Consider the following 13,672-nt stretch of genomic DNA (forward strand, 5'->3'; position numbering starts at 1 on the left):
TTTCCAGTAACTGCTGCATCAAACTCAGAGTTCTGGTTGAGTTAGAGCATTTAAATTATCATACCAAATTAGGTATGTTTCTCTTTCAAAATAGAACAGTGTTTTTCCTTATTAATACTGAAATTATGTTTGAAAAAACACATGCATATATACAGCAAGGCAGCAAACCGTTCCCTAAAGCATCAGAGGAATGCAATACCTATATACTTGAACTATAAACACAATGCCCATAAATCACCATTTTAACCTATTTTGTTCTGAGATTTTTTTTTTTAACAGGAAGATTATTCTCTGTGCAATTATTTTGACAGTCATATTAATTATAAGTTAATATCTGTGTGCAGCAAATCTGAGAGTGGATTCGGGATCAGCCTTGTAAACGTGCAGAGAATGTTTATCACAGTATTTTCCATTTTTATGAGGATGCAGTTGGTTATTATGACAAGGTGAAAGGTCTCAAAGCCTTCATTTTTAGGCCACAGGTGTTCTTTGTAGAGGTTTTTTTTAATAAAGAGTATTATTAGTCCTTTAAATTAGCTCTTATTGAAAGTTACCACATCTGTGTTATGTGGTAATGAAGCCAGGGAGGAGGTCATAGCAGGGGACTTGTGCTTGAAGAAAACATCTGGACATTGCTTTGACATTCGCTAGCAACTTCTTTTATTTTATTAAGACGTAAGGAAATTATACTGAAATCAACTGCAAGATGCAAACAATAAATAAAATGAAAATACAGGATCTGAAAAAAAATAATAATCTAGGTTGGAACTAAAACCTCCTTTCCCTTCTCTCACTCCCTTCCCATGAATTCCAACCAACAAGGTTAATTACCTGTGCAAATGGCAGCATCAGTTACAAAATGGTTCAAGTATTTAACACATACACTACAGTCACTCTGTCTTTCACGGGAGGAGCTACTGTCATTTTGAATAAAGCTTTTTCTTGTATGGCAACCTTTTTTGCCTGTCGTTTTATTTACTACATCATTTCAGAGACAGGTACAGCGACCTTAGGAAGTCCTGTACCTTTATATAGGCATTTTTTTCCTTCACTTCCCCCCAGCTGATATAAGCAGAGAAACTTTGTTTCCTGTGCACAATTACATCTATCGCTTCCACTCATGGTAGTAAGGAAAAGTCTATTTTCAACGAAAGGGGGATTGAAAAGCCATCAAAAACATCAAATGGAAGTTGCCAAGTAACTGCATGGTTCTTAATCATCAAGGCTGATAACTAAATATTTAGGAACTACCACATTAAGAAACTTGGCTGGGTCAGATGACAGTTCAGCTCTGTGGCACACACAGCTAGGGATGTTTATAGGGCAGTGGTTACAGTAGGCCTCAGAAATCCTAAACAGCAGCATACCCATGCTCACTGTATTTTCTTGTTTTAAGTGCTTGCTTACAAATGCAAATGACATTTCTAGTCCATTCAAGTTCTTATACCACTCTCAGCACAGCAGTAACTGAGGGTCTTCCCATACCAAGGCAATCAGTCGGGACATTTGTTCCCTCAGGCAGGGAAGCATGTATCAATTCACTGCTTTAATGCCAGTTTCCTGTTTTTACAAATCTTGGTTTTAATATTAGGAACTTTCCATTGACACTTTCAGCACAGTGTATACTCTCTCCAAACTTATTACATATCTGCCTAGAAAGCCTAATGCAAATTCTAAAGGCCTATAAATATATTTGGTTATAGCTGTATGAAATTACTACAGACAAGCTACACTTCAGCTCACCCCTCCCCTCCAAAATCACAATAGCTGCCAACAAAGTTCACAATACTGCATAACAACATCTTCCAGAAAAAAAGCATTCAATGTGAATGTGACATGCAAATATTAAGACAGGACACCAGACTTCTTTTCTTTCCCCTTCCCACTGGGTGTTTTATTTTATAGCATTTGCATTAGGTAATCAACTGAAACACTTCAACAACAGAAAGCTGGCAGCATAGTGAGGAAAAACGGAGATTATTTCTCAAACGGCCGTGACAAAATGGTTTCAAGTTGGAATAGTATTGCACAAACAAATCCGTTTACGGAGGGTGAGTGGGAGCAAGCATCTTCAACATGGATTGTGAGGAAAAAAGGCACTATTTAGCTGTGTATGTGTTTAAAAAGAAAAAAAATCAAGGTGCACAATGCATGTTTTTCAAAATTACATTCAGTACTCCGTTAGAAATGCTCACAAACCTGTCTCTTTTACAGAAGGTATGGAAAGCTGCTGATGTAAGTATCAGACAGTATAAGTGTATGAACATTTATAATTATGCTCCAGAAAAGTCTCAGGAAGAGGGCTCTTTCTATAAATACTGCTGCAAAGGTTACACAGTTGCATAGGCTTACAGTAAAGGAAGCACCCATCCAACTAAGCAGCCTTACACTTTTCTTAAGTTTAATCTTTAGTAGTCATAAAACATGCTCTAATTTTGAAGAGCTAAACTGGCAGTGCACTTGAATCAGGCTTTTGCACTGACTGCTTAAGCAGCACAGTTCAGACAGCATCATCCACACACCTTTCTGTCACATACACCTTTAGCAGGTAAGCTTAATGGAAAATTTTAACAGAAGTATAACAGAAAATAACTGAATTTTCCCCGATTTAAAATAGAAGTGCTTTGAGACCATCAATAAGCAAAAGTTTGTTCCTGTAATGTAAAAATAGCTAGGTATCTTCAGAAAAACTAAATACTCAGAAAAGGCATTTCAAATGATCAGGATGGGTTGGTTCTTCGTCTCCTGTATTCTGTAACTATAAATTTTCATGCCTGTTTGAAAATTAAGCCATGATCAGCATAATAATAGAGAGCGTGCTTGAAAATCCACCCAGAGCAAACAGGAATGTGCACAGAGGACAACTTGCACCCTAGCCTTGAGTCTGCTTATAGATGCAGTAACTAAATAAGAGTGAAATTCTTGTTGCATGGCTGCAGAATTATTATGGGAAGGAGCTAAAAACACCGTTGCTCTCCTGTCAACATTGTCCAGTGTATCACAAGTGCTCCAGACATGCTGTTGGGTATGTAGTCACCAGCACAGCTGGACCTTGTGCCACTGGGCTGACAGCAACAATTTCAACAGTTTTGCACAAAATCTGGGCAGTAATTTTGTACAGAAAGTACAGAACAGTGTAACAAAATCTACTCTCAACTACATATATATATATATATATGAGCATTTTAGCACCTTTCAAATGAACTTAGCCTTGCAAAAAGCCAATCTCGCTCCTCTGCGGAGTACAGCGACTTCCGTTAAAGATTCATGTTCAGGAGGCTGCACAGTAGTTTGCTGATCATACAACCTGCAAAACCAAAAATTCATCTATTGCTGCTTTCCACTATGAGTCATTAAGGGAAAATATATAAGATAAATTATACTTACATACTGTAAAATATTTTTAATGGCAACAACTTGGATTCTTTTCATTTGCAAACAGAAGATAAATAGAGCAGATTATTAAAAATCTGTAAAGCTCTTTTTCCTAAACTGCCTTTTAGGAAATCCAAGTTTGATAGTTCTGAATTCAAAGGATTCTAAAAAGTTCGCAGTTGACTTTAATGGTTGCACTAGATAAAAAAGTAGAGTCTTGGTTTCTTCTGTGTTCTACACATGATCACATTTTCAGAGTACATCTAGAATGAATACCTCTCCAACTGTTGCTAGCATTTTTAAAAAACACTCCTTGTTTGTCTCAACCTTGTCAGTTCACAGCAAAGAACAGGAAGTGATATCTGATTTAAAAAAAAGTGGTCTCTTACATGAACTATGAAAAATATATTGCCTTTTTAAAAGTAAAAAAAAAATTGCATTGTTCTATTATTTTTGCTATTGAAGACTCATAATTAAGAAATTCTAAATCCTGGAAGGAAAAAAAGAAACACAACTTTTAAAATTGCTTAGAGAATAGGTTTCTGTAGACCCTACTGAAATCAGTAGAAGTTTTACCTATTGTTTTCTTGTCAACACAGAAGCATTTATCTACATACCTATTTCATTACTTGGATGAATATTTTTTATTTTCACTTAGTAAACTCTTCTGCTCTCTTAGAAGTCTCTTCTGAAAATTCTGAAGGATATGCAAGAAGGTAAACTGATCCAAATTATTCTGAGGGAAAACAAGATAGTCAAAATAAAATCTAACACAGAACTATCACCAAGTGGAAATCTTTCCTGGGATTATAAATATTCATTCTATTTCAAGAAAAATTACTGCTTTTAAACAAAAACTTTTAGATCTCCATTAGCTACTTTTTGTGTATGATTCCTCAGTTCCTTTCTTTAGCTAGGAAACATGTCTTCATGTGTGACCCTACACATCCTATATTCAAACATATTGGCATTATTATTGATGTCAACAGACAAGAACTAGAACAGGAAGTCTTATGCATGGTTCATGCTATATAAATGGTAAGCTATGAGAAGGAACTTCCCTGATTATTTGGAAAGAACAAAGAGAGATCTATTTTTAAAATTAGAAGGGAAAAATCTAAGAAAACAAAGAAACTGCAAGATGTACTTGATAGTCTCTCCTTATCCTCTCTGTAATTGGGCTGTTGCTTTTGGCTGCAGACATCCAGTTCACAGACCATTTTCCATTTCCTTTGTTTTCGTTACAAGAACAAGCTGGTTAAAGAAACTCCACTCTGCAATTTTAAACTAAGCCTTCAGCACCATCCCTTAGGAATTTAAATCTTTACCACCATTCCTTACTTTATCTCCTCAGTGCCTTCCCCCATCAAACCCTGTGAAAAGCACTTTAAGAAAAGGCAGGTGTAAGATGTGTAAATACTCAGATCTTTAAGAAAATTCAATAGGAAACAATTTCTTGCAGTTCTCCACTGCCATTTGCTATAATGCAGTGGCCCCAAACATCTGTTCTCAAATTTCAATTTACTTCATCTACCAGGTGTTTCACACTGTTAATAATGGCAACTCACAAATTTACAACAGTCACTAAGGCAGTTACATAAATACAATTATGTCAATCAAGTTCACTGCATCTTTCTCAACCAGACTACACGACATTTTTCTTCTTGTTCTCTTACCCTAATAAAAGGATGAAGACTACAATTCTGCAAAGAGAATCCCTGGACAACATTCTAGTATTGAAGTCAGAGAGGTCACTGAAGTGTGTTTCAGCAATGTCCAGCAGTTAACTCAACCAGGAAATAGATGTGATGTTTTTCACTTCACACATAACAGAACTGGTGCAAAATCCCACTTTAAACTAGATACTTTAAACCTTTTGGTCCAAATACATAAAATAAGCAGTATTTACAGCATTTTACTCCTTTTGTAAATGCAATGCTTTAAAACATGTTATAAAGCACCTCAGTAAAAATATTCTACAGATAAAAGTATTGAAGTAGTAGGAAAACCCTAGCCATACCACAGCTCACTAATAGAGTCATAATATGGATTCACCAATACCTCAGTTTACAATTATTACAAAGAATCCATGGAGAAACTTACTGAATTTATGATTTTTATACCACTGTGTAAGGATCAACTAGAACTGCAGACAATACCAAATTTCTTTGTAGTTTTCCCAACCTCAGTCAGTGGTGGTGGACATAAAACAAAAAAACCCCACTGCTCTGATTCTTGAACTTTTTACAATATTAATGTGGAAATGACATTTTAACACTAATGAGTCGTTGTAATCTTTTAATAAAACCACATATATAAATATGGGCAATTCCAGCAGCAGCAGCATTTCTCAGCAGAAGATGATTAACCATCCCAATTAATATCATGTGACATGATTCACAAAAACAAAGCACAGATGTCAACCAGTTATTAAGACTACTCATACTGTATACAACCAAAATTTCCATGTTGAAAGCTGGGGAAAATGATTTCCTCTTCACAGAAGTATAAATGAAAATAAATTGCTCTGAAAATTAAAAAGAGCATCAACAGAGGCATTTTGTGTTTATATTTTCAAATAGAACTGCTGTGTATTAATTGCTCCGAATTACAGTGTAGATTTCTTCAGGTTAAGGATATTGACTCCCACTGAAAGTATTAGTTAGATAAAAGAAATTAAGCTTTTGCTTCTGGATTACCAACACAGCCATATCCAAAGCCCTGGAGGTGATCCACAGCCCACTTTTCTCATATAAAGAAATGTCTTGGAGGTCTACAAGCAATCTAGTTTCCATGGCTGAGGACTAAGATGATGATGTGATCAAAGATTTAGGTCCATAAATCTAACAGTATAGTGTTCTTAGTTTGATTTAGGGTAAATCTTTTCATAGAAAAAGTTTTGAGCCAGAATATACAATTCTCCATCTTTTTCTCGAACTGCATGTGCTCTGACAAACTGAAATTGCTCCAGTGCAAATTCATAGAACTCATTCTCCATTTTCCAGATTTCAGACTGTTGTAGCTTGGCAATAGTTTCTTTAGTGGGAAGTTTTTTCTCAGTTGTTTTCCTAAGATGAGACTTCTTTCCTAAATGCAAAATGAAAGCAATAACTTCACTTTAAAGTTCACATGCTTAAAAAAATGTTTACAGTCCTTTTATTTACAGAGTTTTATACTCTCAGTGTGTTGATAAACTGCATCAGAAGTGACAGGTTTTAATCCAGAATGTATCAACATAACATGCAGGCTTGGAAAACTGCAGTCTCTCTCACTAAACGTTAATGAATTTTACATCCGTTCTTTCAATTTTTCCTCCTTACTCTAATTAACCCAGGGAATAAACATTCATTTAAGGAACAAGATTACTCCACCTAATATACCTGGAGCAAGATTGGTCTTTCAAAATTAATTATTTAGATGTTAATCTGGTATCAAATGTTAAGAATTTTAGAAACTGCAGAACAAGAACTTCTTTCGTAGAGTCACAGAAACATTTAGGTTGGAAAAGAAGTTTAAGGTCATAGAGTTCAGCCACAAACCTAACACTGCCAAGTCCCACTAAACCATGTCCCTGAGTGCTACATCTACACATCTTCTAAACACCTCCAGGGATGTTTATATTCAATTCAGACTACAAAAAAAAAAAAAAAAAAAAAAAAAAAAAAAAAAAAAAAAGAAGAAACAAAACAATCACTGCACTGGTGTAAGCCCTCTTTAGCTTTCCATGAAGGAGAAAAAAAATCCTGTTTTCATGTGATTTCAGCTGTCTATTTCTAATCAAAATATATAACCCCTACTAATGGCATTTAAAGCATTATTCTCCCATCTAAATAGGATACTATAGTCTTATCATAAATGATACATAAGCCACATCCCTGTTGCACAGAGTTCCTGAGACAAAGATGACTAATGATGACAAGATTTTCCCTAAAAAAGTGCTAACTGTTGTGTTGTAATAAACTTGTTAATACTACACATCTAGGCTCTATACATCAGACCCTTTTTCCCTCTATTTGTAGACAGAAGCTCTAAGAAGGACCTTTTCTTCATCAGAAGTTGCATGGCCAGCCCCTAGAAACTCAGCTACTGGCTTTGTTATGTCTTATTAGGAGCCCTGGAAGATAAACATGTACTTGGGTCTGCATCCCTCAGGCCTTATTGCTCAGCCAGCCAGGCTGCACTGAGCACAGTTAATTTCAGCAGGGCTTCTGAGGAAATGGAAATCTGCCACATCAGCCACTTTACAAAACTGAAGCCACTGCAAGACCTTAAAAAATGTTCTGTTAAATTTTTTTACATGCAGTGTACCTACACAACTGTCTTTACCCCAAACTTAAATATTTACCATTTGCGTAAGGCAGGAAGATACTTGGGCTACCCTAAAAACAAATTACTGCGAATCTTTTAAAAGGAGTTTATGTCATTTGTAGGAGCATCAGCCAGCTGAGAGACAAAAGACTGGCACAGACTCAAAACTATTCATCGAACTCTAAAGAATTCACATTAAAAAGGCAATAAGAGGATGAAAAATCCATGGAATCCATGGATATCAACTATATAAATACCTGTCCGGTACAGTTCTGTGGCACCCCTGAAGAACCGGGGCAAAGCTGCCTCCAATAACATGATAAAGTCTTCAAGCTCTTCAGTAACTCCCACTAGGAAGTATTCATTAATCAGATTGTATTTGGCTTGTTCCAAAGCCCATCTGCTTCCCACATTCCTAAAATGACAGAGAACAATTACAGCAAGTTCTGATGGCAGCCAACAATCCTTGGTCCCTCGATAGAGATTACTTCACAACAGGACATTTGTATAGGAAAGGCAAGACTCATTCCAAGTTATAACCATTCCTAACTTCATTTCCCTTTCCAGTTTCTCTCGCCTGTGTTTTTATCTAAAAATGTGACTCTACTTAAAGAGGAGTCTCCACAAAAATACCCAATGTATGTATATGGTTAACGTCTCTACTAAGGCAATTTTTGGAGGATTTATATTTTCTCAATGTTAATACTTGGACTCCACTTTCATATTAGAAATAAGAAATATGATAAGAACACACTTTCCCTTTTGCATCTTCTTCCTTTCTCTCCTTCTCTACCTGGCCACAGTGTAGATAGGTCTGACCAACAGGCACTGAAAGGGGAGCTCCCAAGTGGCCATTTACTTTGCTTATGTTTGAAACAGTACCTTTGATGAATAACTGCCCTTGATATCACTCAGAATAGTTCCATTAATCTATGTTCTTTTTTTTTTTGGTTGCTAAAGAGTTTTTTTAAGTATGTGCCATTGTTATAAAACATGCTGCATTGACAGATGGACACTATTTGCTTTTGTTTCAGTTTCTACTAAGTAGCATGGACTGCTGGATGCCTGATAAACGTTTAAGAAGATAAATTTATCCTGATCTCAATTATTTTATTCTCCCCAGAAACTTCAGGAGCTTGGACTAAAATATCTCCATTTGGAAAGAAAGATACTGTAGTCCGATATTAAAAAACAATGTCAAGACTCCAAATCTGCAAAAATAATTTTTAAAATTGAAAACATATGTTTTCCCTCATAGCACTGCTGATATGGTATTCCAACATATTGCTTGTTTAAAAAACTGCAATACTGTTTCAGTAATTGCATCTTCAAAAGAAAACACATTACTGAAGTACTCGCTGCTTCACTCTGTCCAGTCCCTCACACTTTCCCCAACTGTGCTACATATTCAAATTCATTAAAGTTTATATTTCAGCAATGATGTACTTGACTAACAAGCTACATCTATCTCCCTACCAGCATTCAGAGCTGTGGCCACAGAAGAATGGAATTTGAAGCCAAAGTTTCTCTGGAGCACAGTCGGAACCTCCAGCTGCCACACATTCATCAAAGGTCTGGAACAAAGACAAAATTGAGCTGAGCTTTAAAATCTCATACACATATCAAACATCTCAAACTGGCTAGTTGCTAAATGTAGTGGGGACAGAAAAACACAAGATAGGAAAGAAAAAAAAAAAAGTAGCCTTGCTTTCACAGTATTATTAGGATGACCTGTTTGTCTAAATTAAAATAGTATTTGGACAGTCTTTTATGGTTACAACTAATGAACAGTTGATCTTACCTGATACACATTGATACACCTTTGATATAACCTTAGCAAAGGCTATTTGACAAAACTAGCACAGATAGTAAGTGTTGGGTATAATTGTTTTCCCTTATAAAATAAGTCACTAAAGATACAGCATGAAATGCCATCAGGAATTGTGTGATACTGGAACAGCTGGATTTTTACAACATAGAACACTGTGCATTTTGTGTTTTAAAGACTGTTCTATTACATTTTAAATATTATGACAAATAACTATCATTTCAGAGGCTAATTTGGTTTTGGCAATGAGAAGAACTAAAAGGAAGGTGTTCACTGCATAACAGAATATTCCATACAATATTGCTCTCTACATGGATACACAGCTGTAGCAATACAGAGTTTCAACTGCAGTAGCACAGTTACAATAAGAACTCTATTTGCATTGGAAACAATTTGTAAATTGTTATTGTGTCACCATAAAGTAAGTACTTATGATATTTCTAATCAAGACATAAGGCTTGTATCAAGGATAGATTAAAAAAATATTTAATAATAAGAGATCATATAGCCAACTTTTTAGACTGTTTCTTCTGTATAATTACAAGTTTCTGTCCAAAACAGCCATGTAGAAATATGTTTGCATAATTATCTGGGGTTAAGAAAAAGGACAACATCATTTGCTTCTATTTTGTGGTGAAGTTTCTGAGATGATCTGATAAATTTACTGATACTATGTCAAAGCGGGGAATAAATTGTGGTGCCTGGGTTCACAACGAACTTTGAGTTTAGAATACCTTGTACATGTCACACATCACAGATAAAAATGCAGCTTAACTAGGAAAACAAGACACTGGTATGCTTTTCCTAGCATAATTCTCTAGATAAATTCTGCACTGATCCATCATGAGTACTGGGTAACTCCAACGTTACCTTAGAACTACACTGTTAAATGCACCTCCAAATTAATGAAATGCAGTAGCTGAAGATGGCGCTAAACCCTAAATTAACACAGGAGCAGTTGGTTACCAACTGAAAAGAAAAGAGAAACGGTCTGCTCCCAATATTTAAAAAGCACTATTTGGAAGGGGGGCAGCACACAAAATGATTGGTCACATTTATTAGTTGTTATGGTGTTTTTAGACTAAGCTCTATTTAGTATGATTTTTGCTTATTTTTTCAATGTCTCTTGGTATTCACACAGTGCAACACTAAACTGTCAACATTACAGAAAAATTGCATCAGCTTAAGAAAATATCATCACTGAAATTGTAAAAAGTATTTGGCCCCATAAAGTACAAAATCTCACTACATTTTACAAAGGATTCCACACTGTTCTAACTATAGGTTGATAAACTATACTCATATAATTAATACCCTACTTTTCTTCCTGATTTAAAAACCCAAAGCAACATGCCCAAACAAATGTCTTACTGAAAACCATGACAGTGGATGTATAGATTCTTTCTGAAGTAAATATATTTTGGAGCCTACATGATGTTGCCATTCTAAAACTGTATTAGTAGTCAATGTTTGAATGTGCTAACCTGATCCTACAGCCACTTAAGGCAGACGGAGGAAGTATAGAAAAGTATGTATCATACTCCATAGTTTTCAGAAAGACTCCTTAAAGAATTCCATTGCAATGTTTATGTTTTTAAAAAATAAAATAAATTGGGTTGCTAATTCTAAGAAAATAAACAACAAAGCCAAAGCATCAGCAGTTCTACAGCTTTTGTTGAAAAAATGTGTCTTAGTCTTCAACGAGAAGGGATGTAGCCTTCTTACATAGGAGGATAAGCTTAACTTGATACTTACAACTCTGGATACCTAAAACATTTTTTATTTAATTTTTTTAACAAATTGCAAGATTAAGTGAATTTATAAGGGTACAAAGAACATACTCAATGTCACGCTCTGCTCCATTATAGACGTGAAGTGGAGAACATAACTTCCAAATCCGCCATTATCACCAAGGCTGATACAAGAACGATTCAGCTTTTATCAGGACATATTTTAAATTGTTTTCACACTAACTTTAGTAAGTACAACATGTATAATAAAGTGTACTTTACCTTTTTATCCCCCTGTTTTCGCCTCCGTAGCCCTGGTCTGTAATCATCTCCAAAGCGCAGAAAGTAATAATAAGAAACTAGTCGTTCTATAGGATCTCTTATGACATTTATGTAAATTGGTTTCTTTTTAACACCAAATCTAAAGTAAAAGAGGAAAAAAAAAAAATCTTTCAAAGGACAAATCAAAGCTTCTCATCTAATACTTAAAAGCCTGCCTCTATTGACACAACTGAAATCTCTACACAAAACAAATGATACTTGAGAGGAAGTTTAGTGATCACTTCTTTTCATCCTCATATCCAGTGCATTACGTGGATGTGAAAGTCAGTTCAATTTCAGTTTGCCTAAGATTATGATTTTAGAAGTTTTTTCTTATTAAAGAAACAAACAAAACTTACATATTTTCACACAAATAGATACTAAAAATGTTTACACAACCATCCTGCCTCTAGAAATGCCTTAATTAGTTTAGCAGCCCCATATGTGTTTATAACAAGTATGAGGAAGTTTGATACTGAGTTCCTGCCCTTCTGAACTGGGCTTTGCAATGATGCAAGTGGTTTTTCTGGCAGGTCTCCAGTTGTCAGAAACATTAACAGCAGGAAGACAGAGCTCAGAGCCCATCAACCTGGGTTGAAGGTATATGGCTATGCTTATTAAATATAAGCATACAGACAGTATCTGTAACCATATTAATTTCTCTAAAAATATTAAATTTATCCAAAAATATTAAATTTATCCTTAGACATGTACCCTAAGCAAATTTTTATCTACTGTAGTACAAACAGGAAGCCTGATGAAATCAGGTGGTAAGCTCATAGGACACATGACAAAGATTTAAAACACCAAAACTGTTTTGTGCAAATGCTACCTTTCAATGATCTATATTCAGGTCAGTTTTACAATATATTTCTCAGTTTTACTTTTTCTTCCATTTGAGACATCATTGTGGCAAATAATTATGGTATCCAAACATTAAAGAATTTATATCACAATGGAAATTGCAGGTGTGTCAAGTACCCTGAAGTAAAGCTAGAAGTTGGAAAAAAAGTTCTGTTCCCATGCAAACTGGGAAAGTGTTCTGCATTGACAGAGGGCCATTCAAGCCTCCTAGCTTAGCTAAAACAGAGAGCACTCATAGTTTCAAGATGCAGTACCACTATTGTTAGAGGGGTACTCTGTAAACTTTACTACCAGATACTGCGCATATGAGGAACCTTAAGTCTAAAAGCTGAAGAACAGAAACAGAATAAGCAGCAGAAAGGAGAAAGAAAAAAAACCAAATAACAGGCATTACTTTGGCAAAAGACCAGCACTAGAGACAGAAAAATTGTTAAAGGCTACAGAAAGAGCAATTGATTCTCCAGTGTTGCCAGCAGAGTACCAATGAGTCAGACTGGAGCTTTCAAAGGCAGCATTGCTGACATCTGTCTGCATGCCAGCTCCTGCTTCCCAAAGTCTGCAAAATAGAGTGTGTGAACATTTCAACCATTTTGATGCAAAGTCCAGACTTTGAACTGCACCCTCTTTGAGGTCCACTGAAGTGCGCGAGAATGCCCGTGTGTCTCCTTCCACAGACTACTGCAAATGCTGAGAAAGCTGTAACAGACCATTTGATGTAGCAGCAGCCTCAACCAATAAATAATATGTATCCATGAGTTAAATAAAGATGTTGAAGTCCTTAGAAATGCTTGTGCTGGACTGGACATTCATATGGATTTGCAGATGAGCTTGCAGAACTAGCTACAGTTACAGTAACATAAGCCACTTACTACTGCAACTTTATTAATAATGATAATGAATTGGCAATTGCATTTTCAAAGAACCTTTTTTCCAACTACTTACCAGAGAAAATAGGAATAAGAGTGGATGAGAAATTAAAAAAAAAAGGGGGGGGAATTTAAACTTTTGTTACTGTAATTTCTACGTGGATGGATTATGCTAACCTGTCCTCAACACTGCAAGTCATCCACGGAACCCAGTACTTTAAGATTCAGCATAATTTAAGAGGTACTTTTGATATTTGACAGAGGACCTAAGTCTGACGTTCATGTATAAGGAGACATTGACTTTTCTGAAATATTTTACACTTCTTAACTACAAGAATGTTCATTACAAGAACATACCTCACAGCCTTAAAGGTGTGGGC

The 13,672-nt window shown here is 35.6% G+C and overlaps 1 protein-coding gene across 2 annotated transcripts in view; it reads right to left on the reverse strand.

Annotated features, from left to right (window-relative positions):
* Nucleotides 1-1,864: 1,864 nt before the first annotated feature.
* Nucleotides 1,865-13,672, reverse strand: part of HS2ST1 (heparan sulfate 2-O-sulfotransferase 1) — a 108,566-nt gene continuing 96,758 nt past the window's right edge. For both annotated transcript variants that reach the window (XM_064664807.1, XM_064664806.1), the window contains exons 4-7: nucleotides 11,524-11,662; nucleotides 9,160-9,257; nucleotides 7,941-8,098; nucleotides 1,865-6,462 (exon numbers count right to left, since the gene is read on the reverse strand). In XM_064664807.1, the coding sequence (XP_064520877.1) occupies nucleotides 6,236-6,462; nucleotides 7,941-8,098; nucleotides 9,160-9,257; nucleotides 11,524-11,662 (622 nt within the window). In that variant the 3' untranslated portion in view covers nucleotides 1,865-6,235. The remainder of the gene's footprint in view (nucleotides 6,463-7,940; nucleotides 8,099-9,159; nucleotides 9,258-11,523; nucleotides 11,663-13,672) is intronic.

Source organism: Pseudopipra pipra, chromosome 9 (assembly GCF_036250125.1).
Source record: "Pseudopipra pipra isolate bDixPip1 chromosome 9, bDixPip1.hap1, whole genome shotgun sequence".
NCBI classification, from domain to species: Eukaryota; Metazoa; Chordata; class Aves; order Passeriformes; family Pipridae; genus Pseudopipra; species Pseudopipra pipra.